We start from the raw sequence: 19,907 nt of genomic DNA on the forward strand, positions 1-19,907 counted from the left end.
GAATCAAAGATTATTTTACTGTGAAATTAACTATGAAGTGTAAGTGCACAGCTTTTGTCAAGTGACGAAATTATCTTGTTAGGTGTTGACAGCTGCTGTTTATCTTTCAATTGTATTATTTCTATAATATAAATGTGTATGTTTTCCAGTTTAGTCATCAAGCACCCAAAACTGCTCAGCTCAGTTCTACAGATTCCACAGAGGGCAACTTAAATGAACTTCACATTACAATAAGATGTTGCAACCACCTGCAATCCCGAGCAAGCCACCTGCAACCACACCCATATGTTGTGTACAAGTTTTTTGATTTTGCAGACCATGATACAGCTATCATTCCCAGTAGCAATGATCCACAGTTTGATGATCATATGTATTTCCCAGTGCCAATGAATATGGATTTGGATCGATACCTTAAGTCAGAGACTCTGAGTTTTTATGTTTTTGATGATAGTGATACCCAGGAGAGTACTTACATAGGAAAAGCCAATGTGCCTCTAATTTCATTGTCACATGACAGGTATATTGCAGGTAAGCCTATGTTCTTGAATCTATAAAACTATAAAAACCAAACAAAATTATACCTCAGTATTATGGATATAAATTGTTTATAATTAATTTCCTAGCCCTCTCAGACAATCCTTAAACTTTAGGCCTATATTACTATATTTTTAAAATTATTTTCTTAGTAGTTGCCCTAGGGGTTTCAATGTGTATCTTATTAGAGTCTGCTTAAAATTAATGCTAACTTAATTTCATTAAAATATAGAAAATCTTCTCTAACATAATGTCATTCTCTCTTCCCTCCTTTGTGCTATTATTATCATATATATGCATATAGTGTATACATATATATAGTATACCCAACAATACAGTGTTATAACTATTTTTTCATGTAATCTTATATTCTTTAAAGAGAAGTTAAGAGATGAGAGAAAATATACAATTATAGGAGACTTGATATTCACCTACATATTTACCATTTCTAGTATTCTTTATTTCTTCCTATGAATTTGAGTTGCTGTCTGATATTATTTTCTTACTTCAATATAGCTATACTTCCTTCTCTTCCTTTGTGCTATTGTCCTGTTTATTTTATCTTCATGTTATAAGACAAACAATATAATTTTATAATTATTTTTGTATGCATTTGTCTTTTAAATCAGTTAAGGTGAGAAAAGAAAAATACATATATTTATACTATATTTTATAATTACCCCTATTGGTATCTGTTCCTTTGTGTGGATTTGTGTTACCACTTTGTGTCTTTTCCTTTCAGCCTGTAGAATATCCTATGATATGTCTTGTAAATTAGGTCTGCTGGCAGTGAATCCTCGCAATTTGGGAGGATTCTGTTAGCTGGGAATGTCTTTATTTTGCTTTTATTTTTTGAAGGATAGTCTTGCTGTATATAATATTTTTGCTTAACAGTTTTTGTTTTGTTTTACTTTCAGCACCTTGTGTACATCACACCACTGACTTCTAGCATTCGTTGTTTCTGATAAGAAGTCAGTTGTTAATTTTATCATGGTTCCCTTATACTTGATGCTGTTTTTCAGGTTTTCTGTTTGTTTTTGGCTTTCAGCAGTTCGACTGATCTGTCTTGATATGGATCCCTTTCTGTTTGCCCTACTTGAAATTTGTTTAGCTTCCTGTGTGTGTACCGTAAATTTATGCACCAGATTTGGGGAGTTTCCTTCCATTATTTCTTCAGGTTTTTTTTTCCTGCCTTTTCTTTCTTCTCCTTCTTGGACTCACAGTACACATATGTTAATATGTTTAGTGGCTTCCCACAAGTCTCTGAGGTTCTGTTTGTTTTTCTTCATTTTTCCTCTCATTCTTCAGATTTGATAATCTCTACTGATCAAATTTTAAGTCTACTGATTCTTTCTTCTGCCAGTTCAGATCTCCTAGTGAATCTCCTATTGAATTTTTTTCTTATCAGTAATTATACTTGTCAACTCCAAAAGTAACCTTATAATCTTTTTATCTTTTTCTTTCTGTTTTTTAGAATTAGGGGTCTTCCTATGTTGCTCTGGTAAACTTGAACTCCTTAGCCTTCCTTGTAGCTGAGAATACAGGCACACCTCACCACAACTGACATAATCTCTGTGTCATAATCACACATGTTTGATAAATCAGTATCATCATACTTTCTTTTAATTCTTTAAACATATTTATAATAGCTGCTTTGAGATCTTTCTCTATCAAGTCTAACATGTGGTCACCCTCAAAAAATGTTTATTGATGGCTTTTTCTTTCTGTGTACGCATTATATTTTCCTGTGTCTTTGCCTGTCTCATAAAATTTTTGTTGAAAACTGGACTCTTTGGATAATATATTGTAGCATCCTCCCAGAGATGGTTATTATTGCTGTTTTTGTTTGTGTGATGACTTGCCTGGACTAATTCTATAGAGTCTGTTTCCCCCACTGTGTATAGCCAATGCTGTCTGTACTAAGTTTTCTTTCTTTGTTTTATTCTTGTTTTAATTTTAAGCATTGGTCATCATAGCTTAGTGGTCAGCCAGTGATTGTTCAAAGATGTGCTTAAACACCTTGAGCCAGTAGGCTTCTATCTCTGCCTGTGGATTAGTCTGTGGCTTGTGCGCATTCAAAGTTCAGTCTAAAAGTTTCTCAGCTTTTATTTTCCACATTAACTAGGCCTCTCATTCAACCCTGGGCAGAAAGCCCAGAGTCGTCTTCTTTTTCTACTCAGCATGCACACAGCTTTGTACATCCTCACAGCCTTCTATATCATGAACTATAAAAAGTGTCTTTTCAAGGCCCACATTGGATATCTTATTCCTTGGATCGCCTATTTAAATTGTTGGCTGGCCTTCTGGTCTTTTGCTTGCCCCAACCACTATTGAGGCCTCAGGCTAACTGCAATGTTGACCTTCTCTGGTTGTTTGCCTCTGAGCTTGCTAATGTTTTTTTGTTTTATTTGTTTGCTTTGAGTTGGAATCTCACTCCATCAGTCCAGGCTGGAGTGCAATGGCACACTCACGGCCACCCCAGCATCAACCTGCTGGGCTCCGGAACTACAGGCACGTGCTACCATCCCCAGCTAATTTTTATTGTAGAGATGAGGTCTCACCAAGTTGCCTGGGCTGGTCTCAAACCCATGGACTCAGGCAATCCACTTGTCTAGGCCTCCCAAAGTGCTGGGATTACAGGCTGAGTCAACGAACCTAGCCAATTGCTGTTGTTTTTAACAATGCCCAGGACATGAAATTATCTATACTCTGTTCCAAAGATAGTCAATCTGTTCAGCAGAGGCTGCCAGTCCTCATGACTATCCTACCCTTGTAAGACCTTCTGCAACATGGAGCTGAGGGGAGAAAATGAAGAATGAGCACACACCCACAAACTCCATAGATTTTCTTGAATAAATACTTCTCTATGTGTTTTACATTGTTGCTCGATTTCCAGCATCCCCTTACATGGTTCATTTTGATCTTCTTGTTCAGTTTTAACATGTCTTTTTGGAGAGAGGATTTGCTGAATTTTTTACTTAGCCATTCCGGAAGTGCCTGCAATGGAAGTTTATCACCTCTTTATATTCCACCTGTATCTTTTTCTACCAAAAGTCTAGAGTTTGGGGATTTTTGTTTTTGTTTTTTGTTTTCTCAACCAGCCATTAAAAGGAGTATCAACACTTGAGAACAAAGTAAAGGATACTCCTAAAAAAAGTTAATACTCACAATACAGGTTTGAGCCAGATATGGTGGCATGTGCCTGTAGTCCCAGCTACTCTACAGGCTAAGGCAGGGGGATGGCTTGAGGCTAGGAGTTCAAGTTTGAAGTTGGCTATGATCGTGCCTGTGAATAGCCATTGCACTCCAGCCTGGGCAACATGGTGAAGCTGTGTCTCAAGAAAAAGATATGTAGATTTGACCAGGCACAGTGTCTCACGCCTGTAATCCCAACACTTTGGGAGGCCGAGGAGTGAGGATTGCTTAAGCAAAGGAGTTTGAAACCAGCCTGGGCAACACAGCAAGACCTCATCTTCAAAAAATAAAAACATTATCCAGGCGTGGTCACACATGCCTGCAGTCCTAGCTACTCAGGATGCTGAGATGAAAGAATCACCTGCGTTCAGGAGGTCAAAGCTGCTGTAAGCGGTGATCATCGTGATAATGCCACTGCACTCTCAGCCTAGGTGACAGAGTGAGATCCCAACTCAAAAAAAAAATAGATCAGATTTTTTTCAAGTGAGAGTTTTTTTTAATACCCCAAAATCTAGTGCAATTATTAAAATTTGAGATTCAATATTACAGATTCAGCAAGGTGGTACTTTTTGGTACTGTTACTTGTTTTGGATGGTCTATTTATAAATATTTTTTGCTGTACTACTATTAATTTGGAATGATTTGACAAATCTTGATAAAATATATTTAAGGTTATAATAGAATTACATAGTAATATAAAGATTCCTTTAAATGTATAAATTACTTGAAATTTAAAATTTTAATATATTTTTTCTTTAGAGACAATTTTTACAAAAACATTCAAGTCAAAATGGAAGTTGATGCTTGAGTCAGAACCCAGATAATGTCTTGGAGGAATGCTAAGAATTCTGAGTAATATCTGAATTTAATTTTAGTGAATTAAAATATTTATAAATTAATTTTCTCATCTTTGAATCAGTATTATCTTTGAAGCCTTAACTTCTCAAAAAAGTCTGCTTGAGAGATGACCCTACCATGGGTCCTGTTGTCTTTATTTTATTCTCTAAGTCATCTGAGTTGTGAGTAAAAGCCAAAATTATTTTTAAAGTTGGGGATAGTTCTTTGTTCCTCTTTAATTCTTTTGGTAATACAACTTCACTCTGGTATTAATTAAAATTATTTTTATAACTTGACAGGAATATTTGAGTTAACAGATTATCAAAAGCATCCTGCAGGCACCATCCATGTTATACTGAAATGGAAATTTGCTTACCTTCCACCAAGTGGATCAATAACAACTGAAGACTTAGGAAATGCCATATGCAGAGAAGAGCCAGAAGTTGTTCACAGATTACCTCCAACATCCTCTGGTAGCACATTAGCTGTAGTGAGTAACAGTGACTTTGAATTTCCTTGCAAATATGAAACTTTGAATATAAAACTTAAGAAATACTCCCTACCCCCACTAAAAATATAGCTGAAACCATATCTAAAATGTAATTGTTGTCATATTCAGTCTGACATATCGGTTTATCTTAGGCACCAAGACCTAAACCAAGACAACGCTTAACACCTGTAGATAAGAAGGTGTCTTTTGTGGATATCATGCCACATCAGAGTGATGTAAGTAGTAAACACTCAAAATACTGATTTTTTTTTCCATAATAATTTTTTAAATGAACAATAAAGGTATATTATATCCTGCCTGATTTAAATGGAAACAGGTGAATAAAGTATGTCTTTTCTCTTTAAGATGATAACTTTGTATTTTGGCACTATGTATAAGTGTTAGCTGCTCATATTCTTTGATACCAAGCTTCCTGTGGTCCTATATCTATCTCTAGCTATTGCCCCAATCCTCTGTTCCCATTTACAAAAAAAAAAAAGTCTTAAAAAAGTTGTCCAAATTCTTTCTCCCTCTCTTTACAGTTTCTTGAACTCACTCTAGATGAGCTTTTATTCTCATTAAATCTACCCATACTGAGATCACAATGACATTCTTTCTGCCATATCCAGTAGACAATTCTCTTTTTTTTTTTTTTTGAGTTGGAGTCTCACTCTGTTACCCAGACTGGGGTGCAGTGGCTGCTCCCGGCCACCGAAGCCTCGACCTGCTGGGCTCCAGCGATCCTTCCGCCTCAGCCTTCCAAGTAGCCGGAGTTACAGGTGCGCACTACCACGCCTGGCTAATTTTTTTATTTTATTGTAGAGATGAGGTCTCGCCTGCCCAGACGGGTCTCGAACCCACTGGCTCAGGCAATCCACTCACCTCAGCCTCCCAAAGGCGCAGGATTACAGGCTGAGCCACTGAGCCCAGCTCAGTAGTCAATTCTCACTGACCATCTTTATCTCCCAGGAGCACTTGACACAGTGGAATACTTGCTCTCCTCTTTTGGCCTCTGGGATACCATGCCTTCCTAGTTTTCCTCCAGCTTTACCAGTTAACTTTTTTTTATTATTATTTTTGAGTTGGGGCCTCACTTTGTCGCTCAGACTGGAGTACAGTGGCCGCTCCCAGCCACCGCAGCCTCGACCTGCTGGGCTCTGGCAATCCTTCCACCTCAGCCTTCCAAGTAGCTGGAACTATAGGCGCGCGCTACCATGCCCAGCTAATTTTTTTATTTATTGTAGAGATGAGGTCTCACCAAGTTGCCCAGGTGGGTCTCGAACCCTTGGGCTCAGTCAATCCACTCACCTCAGTCTCCCAAGGCGCAGGATTACAGGCTGAGCCACCGAGCCCAGCTACCAGTTAACATTTCTCACTCTCCTGTACCATATGTGTAAATGTTGAAACACCTTAGCTATCAATCCTCAGACCTTTTATCTTCTCATTTCGTATCTACATTAAGATCTTATGCGGTTCCATGACTTTAAAAATCATCTATGTGCTGACACTCATCTCTAGTCTTGACTAAATTTGTATAATTATAATTTCTAGTTTTGACCCAAATTTACAATCTCTAGTCTTGACCTCACTGTTGAATTCCATATTTATTTTCTTACCGTTTATTTCATGTGCAATGGATATTTAATATAAACTTAACATGTTAAAAATGAAATTCATGATTACACCAATCCTCTTTTAAAGTTTTTGGCTCTTTCAGTGTTTTGCATTCTTAGTAAATGACATAATTATTCACTTGGTTGCACAGACATGAAATTTTGAAAACATCCCCTTGTCCCCTCTCTTTTTCTCACATTCTACATCCATCCAGTTTATCCATAAAAGCTATCAACTGTGCTTTCAAAATATGTCCTGTATTCACATTATCACCATTATCTCCCATGTGAACTTTTTAGAAAATATTCTTCTTTATATTTCACATGTAACATATACAGTGAAGGACATAAATCCTGCCTGTTTAGCTACCACCCACAGCAAAAAATTCTGTGTCCTCAGGGTTTAAAATAATACCTGGCATATACAGAGCATTTTATATATATGTGATAAATAAATTTGATAATTATAATTCAGGAGATGTTTTATAGATAGCATTTACTGAGTACTTATTTTGTGCCAGGCACTAAACTAAATACTTTATTACACACTGGACTCATTTAATCCTCACAACAACCCTATATAGTTCACACTAGAATTATTCCCATTTAAAGATGTTTAAAGAAGTTAAGAAACTTACTTATGGCCAAAGTATTAGAGAACAGGTAACCTAATTCCTATGTAAATAACCATTACTAATAAAAAAAACATATACATAGAGATGTTTGTTACAGTGTAGTCATAATATCTAAAATTTATGAAAGTAGTTAAATGTCCAACAGTAGTAAAAGGGTTCATTAAGCAATGGACATCCATCAATATAATATTATATTGTCATTTAAAATTATGTTTTCCCAAAATTTCACATCAGGAGAAAATATTTATGCTATAATACTAAATTTTTTTAAAACGTAACAAGATATATTATGTTAGAACAATTATCACTGTGTAACCAAAATTATTTTATGTATATCAAAATTATTATAAATAAATCAAAATTAACAAGTTATTAATAGATATTACCATTAGGTAGTAAGTTTTATTAATTTATTTTATATTTTTTGCTTATCTTTCACATCTGTATTGGACATGTTTACTTTAAATAGTAAAAATTATAAGCCATATTTTAAAACTAAACATCATTTTGTAAACCCAGGAAGAATAGTTAACTATAAATTGATATTAGATATAGTAAGAAGATATTGATCATCATAGGAAATACATATCTATTCTAGCATATACAATTTTTAAAGTTATATGAATAATTTATAATCATCATAGAAATATTAGAAAATTTAAATAAGTAAAAAATGTTAGTAGAGATAAAATTAAATTTTCCCAAATCTATAACTCAGAGGTGGTGTTTTGGTGAATTTCCTTTCATATTTTTTCCCATGGATATGTACACATACTTATGTTTGATTTCTTGTTTGCATTTTAACAACATGGCACCTCTGTATATATTGTTCTGTAGCTAGGTTTTTTACTCAAAACTATATTATAGTCTCTCTGTAATGTCAGCAAGTACAGATCTACATCATTTTTTCATGGTTACATCGAACTCAGATATTTGATGTACCATATTTTATTTAACTATTGCCTTGTTGTTAGACATCTACATTGCTTTCGGTTTTGTTTTGTTTTGTTTTGTTTGCTATTGTGAACAATGTTTCAATGAACTACACTTGTAGTTCTTAAATTGTGTGTGTATATATACTTTAAAGAATATCAACCATTTTATTGATGTATACTAACCAAATTCAGTGTGATCGAGTAACTATTATATTTGCTGCCAGTTATTATTAGTTCATCAATACCTATGTAACAGTCTTAGAATGATTTGCGATTTAGTAATAAACATACAAAATAATGTATATGCATGTTTTCACACTAATACAAGGATACTTCCCCTCCTCCTGAAGATATGAAAGGAATTTCACAAGAAGTGGAGTCTGTACCAGAAATAGAAATCAATATGCCTAATGTTTCACATACTCCTGAGGTATGCATTTGTATTTAAATTATTTTAAATTAATTTGTTTCTTAAAGACTTTTTGTCTTATAAGTATTGACATGGTTCAGGAAATCATAGCATTTATCCTGCTTTTGTAAATGATTTCCTTGAAATAGAAAAGTCTAAAATATGACAAGTTTAACAACTACAAATACACAGCTTTTGTCAGATATTAGATACATGATTTAAAGTCTTAATGTAAAATTCATTTTTAGATTAATGATATTTTCATTAGCATATATTCAAATTTTCATTTATCTATAACATTGTCATTTGTCTATTGTCTCATATACAATGTATATCTGTATATCTAAGTTTCAATATACATGCTTTATTATTCAAATATTTCAGTAAGAATGCCATAAAATATGATCTAAGCAGTAATAAATATATCAAAAGAATGCTCTTGTTTCTTCAGGTTTCACAAGAAAATATAGATAAGGTAAAAGAGAATACTGAGAAAATGGAGCAAGGAAAAGAAGATGGTGTATCTTTCCTATCCCAAGGTCAGCTTACAGAACAAAGCTTGACTTCTTCTGAAGATGAAACAGAAATAACGGAGGAATTGGAACCAGAAGGTGACTTAAAAAAAAAAAAACTAACATTATTTTCTTTTTCTTTTTCTTTTTAATTAATGTTATGTGCCCCCCTCCCTCCCCTGGCAGCATCCAGCTACCGCCAGTACCTTTCTTATAGTATTATGGTAAATGTTCAGGGTCTGTTTATGAGTGAGAACATGTGGTAGTCAGTTTTTTGCTTCTGTGATAGATAACTATATATGACAGAAAACATTATTTTCTTAACTCGTAGTTCTGCTTTTAGAGTATGTGTCTTAGAGCATCTTCATTTAATAGTAAGATCTATCTCATAATACCTATTTTTTGACAGAAATGATGGAATGAATATAGTTAAGTCTGCCTAGTTATAGTTAGGTGGAATTACTGTATTTTCTTATTTCAGCTTGGAGCTCCACAATAGAATGCAAGTGTTATTACTGACCATGTTCCCAATTTATGTTTCAAATGGTTTTATATTTTCTTTGGATTCAGTATTATCTGGATTAATGTAGAGATCTTGACTTTTTAAAAATTAAAACTAAAGAACCCAGACCAAAAAAGACAACTTACTATATGGCTTCACTTATATTAACAAATCTAGTAAAAGCAAACTAATCTTCAATGACAGAAAGCAGATAAGTGGGGCCTGAGGAAGGGTGAATGGGAACAGGGAGGGGTAGAAGAGTTTACAATGAGGGCTGCAGAAACTTTTGAAGGTAATGGATATGTTCACTGTCTTAACTGTGGTGATGGTTTCACAGAGTTATACATATGGCAAAATATCACATTTTGGCTGGACATGGTGGTGCATGCCTATAGTTCCAGCTACTCAGGAGGTTGAGGCGGGAGAATCACTTGAGACCAGGACTTCAATGCTGAAGTGTGCTATGGTGGTACCTGAGAATAACCATTGCAGTCCAAGCTGGCAACAAAGCAAGACCCTGCCTCCAAAACAATTAATGAATTAATTTTAAATGTATACATACATATATGTGTGTGTATATATATATATATAATTTTGCAGTTTAAATGTGTGCAGTTTATTATATGTCAATTTTACCTCAATAAAGCTGTAAAATAATTTTACATTTTAAATAATAAAAACAGCATTGACTTTTACACAATATTATTAGTTAGGCTAATAGTTAGAAAACATCTATTATCCTATGCTAAAAAAATTTTTTTCTTAGCTTCATACTATAATAGACTATATTTTCAGTGGTATTTCCTTTGCTTCCACCAAAACTAATCTTGTAATTTTCCATCTTTTTTCAATGTATTATGTAAAAACATTTCTACAAAGTCTAGAAATAATTATATTTTTAAGGTAATTCTACAATATGTGCTTATTTCTCTTCATTTCACAAGGTATCAATATAATTGGTTTAACCTATATAAATATTACCCTTTTAATTTTTTAACAGATGAAGATGACAAATCAGCTTCTGACAGTGATGACTGTATTATTCCAGGTCCTGTCTCCAAGAATATCAAACAGGTCAGTAACTTGTGCCAACTAGAAATATTCTGAAAATAAGACAGCCCTATATTCACAGTGTATCAGTCTTCATGTATGAAAATCTTCATGCAAAAATATTTTTGGAAAAACCTTAATGTTTATTATAATCTTAACCAAGTAATCATCTAGTACAAGAATATTTTACTTGTGGCTTTATTTTATATTGGACTATAACATGTAAGTATTATTTTTGCCAAAAGTACCTGATATCAGTAGCTTTAATAAAACTAACTTAACCAGCTGACTTCCCTGACCCCTTCTCAGGACCAGTTGTACAGATATGTTGAATCAGATCTGAACTTTAAATAATTCAAAATGTGAGATTGCCTTTCAAACTATAATAGCTTGCCTATGTGAATTCATAGACTACTCATGCCTAAATATGTCCACTAATAATCTGTTATGGTTATTTCACTTCTGCCAAAAAATCAAATCTTCTTAGAAATAATTAGTCTTGTGCAGGTACACTTTGCTTGTTTTGTAGCACATTGCTGAAAAGTAATATCCTGAAAGTAAATTGAAATTTTGAGAACAAAATTGCATTTTAAATATATATGGGAAGTGTATTGTTTACAACAACATTTTTTATTGTAATGGGGGAAAAGCTTTTATAAAGTAAATTTAACTAAAGTAAAAAAACTCTAGCTCTTTCTGTTTATATTAATTCCTGAAATGATTAATTGTACTTATTTTTTTAGAATTTATATTTTATTGGTAAAAATTGCAATATTTCTTTTAGCTCTTTTTTCTTTTTTTTTTAATAGAGTGAGCTTACTCTCTCTAAAACAAAACTGTAGAACAGAACATTTTATTGTTGTCACAGATGCCTTCATGAAACAGATATCCATTTGTTGGTGCTTGATAAATACGAACAGAATATTTCATCTGTCCAAAGTTTTATTATCATTGTTATTATATAATTTTAACTTATGATAACGTCACCTAACCTATAGCAACCTGATATATGGAATCTTCATTGTTCACATTGATAAATCATACAATCATATTGTATGTGATTGCCCAAAGTCTTCTAATTAGAGCATGCAGTTCAACTGCATTTAATTTTTTTACTTTATGAAATCTGAAACTGTTAAATTATTTTATCCAATGAATGGAAATTCTCCACCCTGTATTAGAACAATTTGATTAGTGCTATCACTGGGAAAATGGACCACTTGTGTGGATTAGCTTTGTAGCCATTAACAGAATCAGTAGGATCATATATCAAAAAGAGATTGTTATTAAAGAAATTGGCTCATGTGATTAGGAAGACTGAGAAGTCCCAAGATTTGCAGTCAGCAAGCTTGAGACTCAGGAAAACTGATGGTGTAGTTGCAGACTGAGACCCAAGAAGAACTAATGTTTCAGTCCAAGTTCATAGGCAGAGAAATGCCTGTGTCCCATCCCAAGGCAGTAAGGCAAGAGGAGTTTCCTCTTACTCAGCCTTTTTGCCCTATTCACATCCTCATTTGATTGAATGAGGCCAACCCATATTGGAGGGGGGAGGAATCTGCTTTACTCAGTCTACCAATTCAAATGTTAATCTCATCCAGAAACACCCTCACAGGTATACCCAAAGTAATATTTGACCAAATGTCTGGGCAACCCATGGCCCAGTCAAGTTAACACATAAAATTAACTACCATAATATTTTACTAAGAACCCTTCATTTATCATAAGCCTGCATGTTTGAGTCAGACACTTCTTTGTCATGTATCAATAGTTCTGCAAGATTATGGTGCTTCATCAAGTTTTTTGGATACATGTTTGATTTAGCCTTTTGAAATAAGAATATAGGAAATAAGATACTGAATTAGTTCTGATATCAAGAGATATATTTCTCTAGTTAATCTATAAACAGTGCTCAGACCTCTGTGATAACTCAGTGATTCCCAGAGATTCACTGCCTGCAGTTTGTGATCACTCCAATATACGATTCTGACCCTTCCCTCAGGGAGCACCTACATTAATTGGGAAGATGTGCTCATGAAAACTCAAGTAGTAATTCTACAGTTAAATCACATTAATAAATGTCAGGAGACAGTACCAATAATTAATATCATAGTCATATACTTGAGCTAAAGAATAATTCGTTATTTTTTGCTTCATCCTCCTTATTTTCCAGATGAGTAAACTGAGATCTTGAAAGGAAAAGTGACTTGCTCACAACTATGATAGTAGTTGAGGAAGTTCAAAGGAAGGAGAAATTTAGAGTGATTTTTTTCATAGGCTTCATGGAGGATATGTCCATGAGCTGGCCACCTGGCCTCCTTTTCTTACTCATGGGTTGCATGTCTGCTTTCTCTCATTTTAAGCTGAACTTCTCTGCTTCACTTGCTTGCTTCCCAAAGATAGTCACACAAAAATGCCCAGCCTTAAGGAGAGAGATCTGATTAGACATATCTAGCCTCTGGATTGGGTCCACCGTTATCAGGTGTACACCCCTGATCCAGTGATAAGTAAGAAGGGGTGTCCTGCTGTAACTATGACATTACAAAGATGGGGATATGCCATTAGGGAGAAAATCATAATTAACTTTCAATATATGGGAAAATTTTATCTAAATGTTACCATCTTATATCAGTTATTGTCAACTGGGAGTTATTTTTATCTCCCAAGAGACATTCCATATGCCTGGAGACATTTTTGGTTGTCATGTTGGAAGGAACTGCTACTGGCATATAGTGGGCAGTGGTCAAGGTTGCTGCTAGATGTGCTACACTGCACAGGGCCCACAAGAAAGAACTGTCTGATCCAAAATGCCACTGGTGTAATGTTGAAAATTCCTGTCTTGGACATATAATGGAATCATGTGTATACTGGCAGTGTTTCTAGCATCTCAGTAAAGTTGCACATTGCTTTTAACTAAGGGAGAATAAAAAACTTCCATTTAACAAATAAGTTTGACAAAAGAAAGAACTACTCCTCTAAAATATTCAAATAATCCTAATGTACACATAAATTTTTCCTTTAAAGTAAACGGAGCCGGGCTCGGTGGCTCAGCCTGTAATCCCGTGCCTTTGGGAGGCTGAGGTGAGTGGATTGCCTGACCCCGCCGGTTCAAGACCCACCTGGGCAACTTGGCGAGACCTCATCTCTACAATAAATAAATAAATAAAAATTAGCCGGGCGGGGTAGCGCGTACCTGTAGTTCCAGCGACTTGAAAGGCTGAGGTTGAACAGGAGGGGTGAGAGAGGGTATCCTTGTCTTTTTGAAGTTTTCAGAGGAAATGGTTCCAATTTCTGTCTGTTTAGCAGTATGTTGGCTGTGGGTTTCTCATAGGTGGCTCTTACTATTTTGAGGGATGTTCCATCTATGCCTAGAAGTTTGAGGAGGTGCTGGATTTTATCAAAAGCTTTTTCTGCATCTAATGATATAATCATGTGGCTTTTGTTTTTACATCTGTTGATGTATTTAACTACATTTATAGTCTTGCAGATGTTGAACCAGGGATGAAGCCTGCTTGGTCATAGTGGATGATTTTTGAGATGTGTTGTTGTGTCCAGTTTGCTAGAATCTTGTTGAGAATTTTAGCATCTATGTTCATCAAGGATATTGGTCTGTAGTTCTCTTTTTTTGTTGTATCTTTACCCAGTTTGGATATCAATGTGATGTTAGCTTCATAAAATGACATGGGGAGAGTTCCATCTTTCTTGATTGCCTGGAATACTTTCAATAGTATTGGTGTCAGCTCCTCCTTGTTATGTTTTGTAGAATTCTGCTGGAAAGCCATCTGGTCCTTGGCTTTTTTTTGTAGGTGGTTTTCTTATGACATAGTCAATTTCCTGGGTTGTTATTGGTCTATTTAGGGTCTCAATTTCTTCTTGTTTCAGCCTGGGGAGGAAGTGTGATGTCAGAAAGTCCTCCATTTCATTTAGGTTTTCAAGTTTGTTTCCATACAAGTGTTCATAGTAATCTCTGATAATATTTTGTATTTCTTAGGGGTCAGCTGTGACTTGATTTTTTGCATTTCTGATTGTGTTTATCTGTGTTTTTTCTCTCTTTTTCTTGCTCAGTCTAGCTAGGGGTCCATCAATCTTGTTTACCCTTTCAAAGAACCAGATTTTTCTTCATTAATTTTTTTGTATTATATTTTTGTCTTCTGTGTCCCGAATTTGGGTTTTTATTTTATGATCTGGATTCTTCTGCTGAAGTTAGGGTTTTGGTGGTCTTGCTTTTTCAGCTTCCTTAGGTGATTTGTTAGGCTGTTAACTTGTGATCTTTCCATTTTCTTCATGTGTGTTCGTAGAGATGTGAATTCCCCTTTTAGTACTACTTTCAAGGCATCCCAGAGATTTTGGTAAGATGTTTCTTCATGTGTTTGTTGTTGTTGTTGTTGTGTTTTTGAGTTGGAATCTCCCTCTGTCACCCAGGCAGGAGTGCAGTGGCATGCTCACGGTCACTGCAGCCTCATCCTGCTGGGCTCAGGTGATCCTTCTGCCTCAGCCTTCCAAGTAGCTGGAATTAAAGGCACACACCACCATGCCTGACTAATTTTTTGATTTATTGTAGAGATGAGGTCTCACCAAGTTGCCCGGGCTGGCCTCAAACCCATGGGCTCAAGCAGTTCTCTTACCTCAGCCTCCCAAAGTGCTGGGATTATAGACATGAACCACTGAGCCTGGCCATTTCTTCATTTTCAGTTGTTTCTAGGAATCTTTTAATTTCTGTTTTGATTTCTGTGTTGACCCAGGAGTTGTTCAGCATTATGCTGTTTAGTGTCCATGTCTTTGTGGGTTTTGGGAGAACTTTGTTGGTATTGATAGTTATTTTTATTCTACTGTGGTCTGACAAGGTGCATGGCAGTATTTCAATCTTATGGAACTTGTTTATGCTTGATTTATGGCTGCAGATATAGTCGATCTTAGAGTACATTCCATGTGGTGATGAATAGAACGTATATTCTGTGGTTGTTGGGTGGAATGTTCTGTAGGTATATTAAGTTCATTTGATCAAGCATTGCATTGAGGTTCCAAATCTACTTGTTGATTTTTTTGTCTTGATGATCTGTCTAGGGTTGGTAGTGGGTATTTAATTCACCAGCTATGCTAGTTTAGAGCCAATATCTTTTTTTTAGTTTACCTAGAAGCTGCTTTATGAAAGTTGGTACTCCTATATTGGGTGCATATATGTTTAGGATGCATATTTCTTGTTAATGGATTGAACCTTTTATCATTATGTAGTGACCTGCCATATCTTTTTTAATTTTTGGTAGCTTAAAGTTTATTTTGTCTGATATTAAGATCACAACTCCTGCTTTCTTTTGTGTTCCATTCACCTGAAAATTTGTTTCTATCCTCTTACTTTGAGTCTGTGAGTGTCCTTTCCAATGAGATGAGTCTCTTGGAGACAACATATTGTTGTGTCATGATATTTTATCCAGTTTGCCATCCTATGTCTTTTTAGTGGTGCATTTAGTCCATTCACATTCAAGCTAATTATTGAGATGTGAGAGTTTATTCCTGTCATGAGGCTCTGATAGAATTTGTTGTTGCTTTTACTGTTTATTTGTTTGTTGTCTTTCTTTTGATTTTTGAGTTGATTTATGTGTGTTTTCTATCCTTTTCCTGCATTCTTGTGAAGGGCATTATCTTTGTTTATTTATTTCTTCTGTGTTTAATACTTTCTTAAGTGTTTCTTGTAGAACTGGTCTGGAGGCAGTGTAAACTCTTAGGGATTGAATGTCTGAGAAGGATTTTAATTCTCCATCACTGATGAAACTTAGCTGGGTAGTTAATTCTTGGTTGAAATTATTTATCTTTGAGAACTTTGAAGATTGGGCTCCAATCTTTCCTAGCCTGAAGTGTTTCTGTAGCTAAATCTGCTGCTATCATAACTGGTCTTCCCCAATAGGTAATCTGACCTTTCTCTCTTGCTGCCTTTAGGATTTTTTTCTTTTATACCTACTTTATGTAAGTGAATTACTGCGTGTTGGTCTTCTCATTTGTTGTCTTGCAAGGGTTCTCTGAATCTCTTGTGCTTGAGTAGTCATGTCTCTGATGAGATGAGAGAAGTTTTCTTGGATAATTTCATGGAACATTTGTTCCAGGGTAGTCTCTGTCTCTCTAGCTTCCTCAGAGATCCCAATTAATCTTAGGTTCAGCCTCTTGAAATAATCGCTCATCTCTTGGAGCTTTTGTTCTGTCTTTTTAAGCTTCTTTTCTATGTTTTTAACAGTTTGGATTAGTTCCATATCTTGATCCTCAAATTCTGAGATTCTTTCTTCTGCTTGGTTAATTCTGCTTTCTGTGCTTCTCAGTTTGTTATTTATTTCATTCACTGTATTCTTTATTGCTGTTATCTTAGTTATCAACTCTTTCATTCTTTTCTCTTCTCTCTCCTCAATTCTATTTATTCTCTCTATTAATATCTTGATATCTGGGTTTGTGGTTTGAGACCAGTCTTTCTGGGGGCTCTTCATTGTTTGAGTTCCAAAGTCTATATTCTCAGTTTTCCTCCCAAGAGTCTGTATGGGACCCATATCTTCCTTTGGTTTTTCTTTATTTATGTAGGTTTTCCTCGCTGCCACCCCCCCTTTTTTTACCTCTTCTTTAATTCTGTTGTTCAGTGATGAGGGGATAACTTTTACTTCTGTTTGCTCAGTCACCTGTTCTTCCTTATGTAGATCCTCTGACTTTGTTTAATTTTGAAGCTGGACTGGGGGTGGGGGACTATACTTTTTGCAGTTTTAAGATTTCCACTAAGGGAGAAGCTGTGATTCAGAAGCTATCTGCAGATCCTGGTATCTGCAGATCCTAGTATCTGCTGACAGGTGTGTGGGTCCCCTGAAGCCCACTTCCCACCTCCTTACAATCTGTCTATGCAGTGGGGGTGTATGTTTGCCCCCTGAAAGTAAAATGAGATAAGAAAAAAGAAAAGAATGGAAAAAAGAAGGAGAAAGGCAAAAGGAAGGTGAAGAGAGAAGGAGAAGAGAGAAAACAGATAGGCATACCAACTAATGAATAAACAGAAACAAAGACAGAAAAACAAAAACATACAGACAAGCATACGAACAAACAAACAAAACCCTGTTGATGTAATCACCCTCAAAAATACCCATATACAAACAGAAAATCTAAAAAAACCCAACATTAAAATAAAGAAACAAAACAAGTATGAAAATGTAAACAAAAACAGAAAGAGAGAAGAAAAACAACAATAACAGCAAAAACTTGCTCTGTGACCATTTCATTAACTCCAGGTTCCTTTTGCTTGCTGCCCCCACGTTAAGGAGTGGTTCCGGTCTCCAGTCCATCCTCTCTGTTCTCACCACAGGCTGATAGGGTTGCTCTCAGTGTGGGTCAGATGCCCCATGGACTACTGTGGGAGGAGGATTGATCAGATCCAGACTCATCCGATTTGTCTGCTGCTGCTGTCAAATCTCCAACGCAGATCTAAGTTGTCTGCCCATTCTGTGTGAGGGAAGAGCATCTGTCTCTCCACGTCTGATGAGGAGATAGCCTCTGGGTCCCAGGTTGGAGGCTGGACAAAGCTGGGCAGGGCAATACTGGTCTCTGCCTGGTCTCGGGACAGAGAAGGTGGCTCCAGTTGGCATCTCCTCACCGGCAGTGGGCAGATTTCTATGCCCTGCCTTCTCCATGGATCCTGGGGCTCATGCCCAGTCTGCTGTTACAAGTGATGGCGTGGCGCCAGGTGGTAAGGGAGCAGCTGTTCTCTGCTACCTCCTCTCAAAAGAGCCCCAAGAATGGCAGATGATCCTGCCCCCTGGTGGCTCCAATCTCAAGGTAGTGGTGGGTTGCATTCACCTCTGGAGGAGAGCTCCAGGTGCATGAAACCGAGTCTCCCCTCAGACATTCTTTCATTCACCCACTGGCACACACCCACTCACACAGAGAGTCTTTATGGACACTCACTTTTGCAGAGACTCTCACACTCCAACCTGTTCCCTTGCCATTTTACTTCTGACCCATCTTGAGCTATGGCCTTTATGAGGTGATTAAGTCATGAGGGCTCTGCTCTCATGAATGGGATTATTACCCTTATAAAGAGGTTTGAAATTGAAAGGAGAGTTCTCTTACTTTTTCTCTCTTCTGTCATGTGAGGACCAAGTGTTCCCCTATTGCAGAATATGCAGCAACAAGGCACCATCTTGGAAGCAGGGAAAGCAGCCTCACCAGACCCCAACCTACTAGTGCCTTGAAAACAAAAACAAATTTCTATTATTCATAAATTACCTAGTCTGTGATATTTTGTTAGAAGCACAAATGGACTAGGACAGTGAAATATAGCAGTTTTTATTGATTGTATCAGTTTTTGTATGTGCCACTTCAGCAAATCATTTAATATGATTAATGGAACCTTTTTCTTTAAACATTGCAAAAGTGGTACAAAGAACTTTTATATATCCTTTACCCAGAATCACAAATTATTAACATTTTACTATATTTTTTCATCATTGCAAAAGTGGTACAAAGAACTTTTATATATCCTTTACCCAGGATCACAAATTATTAACATTTTACTATATTTTTTCATCATTTCTAGTCTCCTCACCTATGCATATATGTGCATGTCCTTATGTATGTATACATACACATTCTTACATAATTTGAGTTGCAGAAATTATGCCCCTTTAATCCTAAACACTTTAGAACAATAATATAATATTGTTATATAATCTACAGTTGTCTCCAAAATTTTGCCAGTTGTTCCAGTAGTATCATTTATACCATTTTATTAATCTGGTCCAAGATTCAATTCAGATCACACATTGCATGTGGTTTTCATATCTCTTTAGCCTCCATTTATCTATACTGGTTCCTCAATCTTTGCTTTGGTCTTTTATCATATTGACCATTTTATATTGTAGAATATCCTTCTGTTTGGATTTGTCTGATGTTTCCTCAAGATCAGATTCCAGTTATGAACTTTTGTAGGGATACAGAGCAATACTGTGTCCTTTTCAGTGCATGATCTCAAGAGACACAGGATATCATTTTGCCTGATTATTGATGGTGTTAACTTTGGTTGAACTGTTGTATCATAAATCCTTTTTTTAGCTTAAAAGTACTTGTGGCTCCTTAGTTTTTTCTTTTGTCTCCTTTTTAAGAAATTCTTCTGGTAGAAATCTCAGAACAGTGATACATAGCTTTCACAGGAAGGAACGTATCACTGTATGCCTATTATGT

The 19,907-nt window shown here is 35.8% G+C and overlaps 1 protein-coding gene across 3 annotated transcripts in view; it reads left to right on the forward strand.

Annotated features, from left to right (window-relative positions):
- The window catches only part of RPGRIP1L (RPGRIP1 like), a 103,399-nt gene that overhangs the window by 53,499 nt on the left and 29,993 nt on the right, over window positions 1-19,907 (forward strand). For 2 of the 3 annotated variants that reach the window (XM_008067757.2, XM_021717464.1), the window contains exons 17-22: window positions 150-528; window positions 4,866-5,056; window positions 5,209-5,292; window positions 8,568-8,669; window positions 9,100-9,259; window positions 10,663-10,736. In XM_008067757.2, coding sequence (XP_008065948.1) covers window positions 150-528; window positions 4,866-5,056; window positions 5,209-5,292; window positions 8,568-8,669; window positions 9,100-9,259; window positions 10,663-10,736 — 990 coding nt within the window. The remainder of the gene's footprint in view (window positions 1-149; window positions 529-4,865; window positions 5,057-5,208; window positions 5,293-8,567; window positions 8,670-9,099; window positions 9,260-10,662; window positions 10,737-19,907) is intronic. The other variant, XM_021717465.1, reaches the window with a different exon arrangement.

The sequence above is a fragment of the Carlito syrichta genome, unplaced genomic scaffold, assembly GCF_000164805.1.
Source record: "Carlito syrichta isolate Samal-C Ts95f unplaced genomic scaffold, Tarsius_syrichta-2.0.1 Scaffold309768, whole genome shotgun sequence".
NCBI classification, from domain to species: domain Eukaryota; kingdom Metazoa; phylum Chordata; class Mammalia; order Primates; family Tarsiidae; genus Carlito; species Carlito syrichta.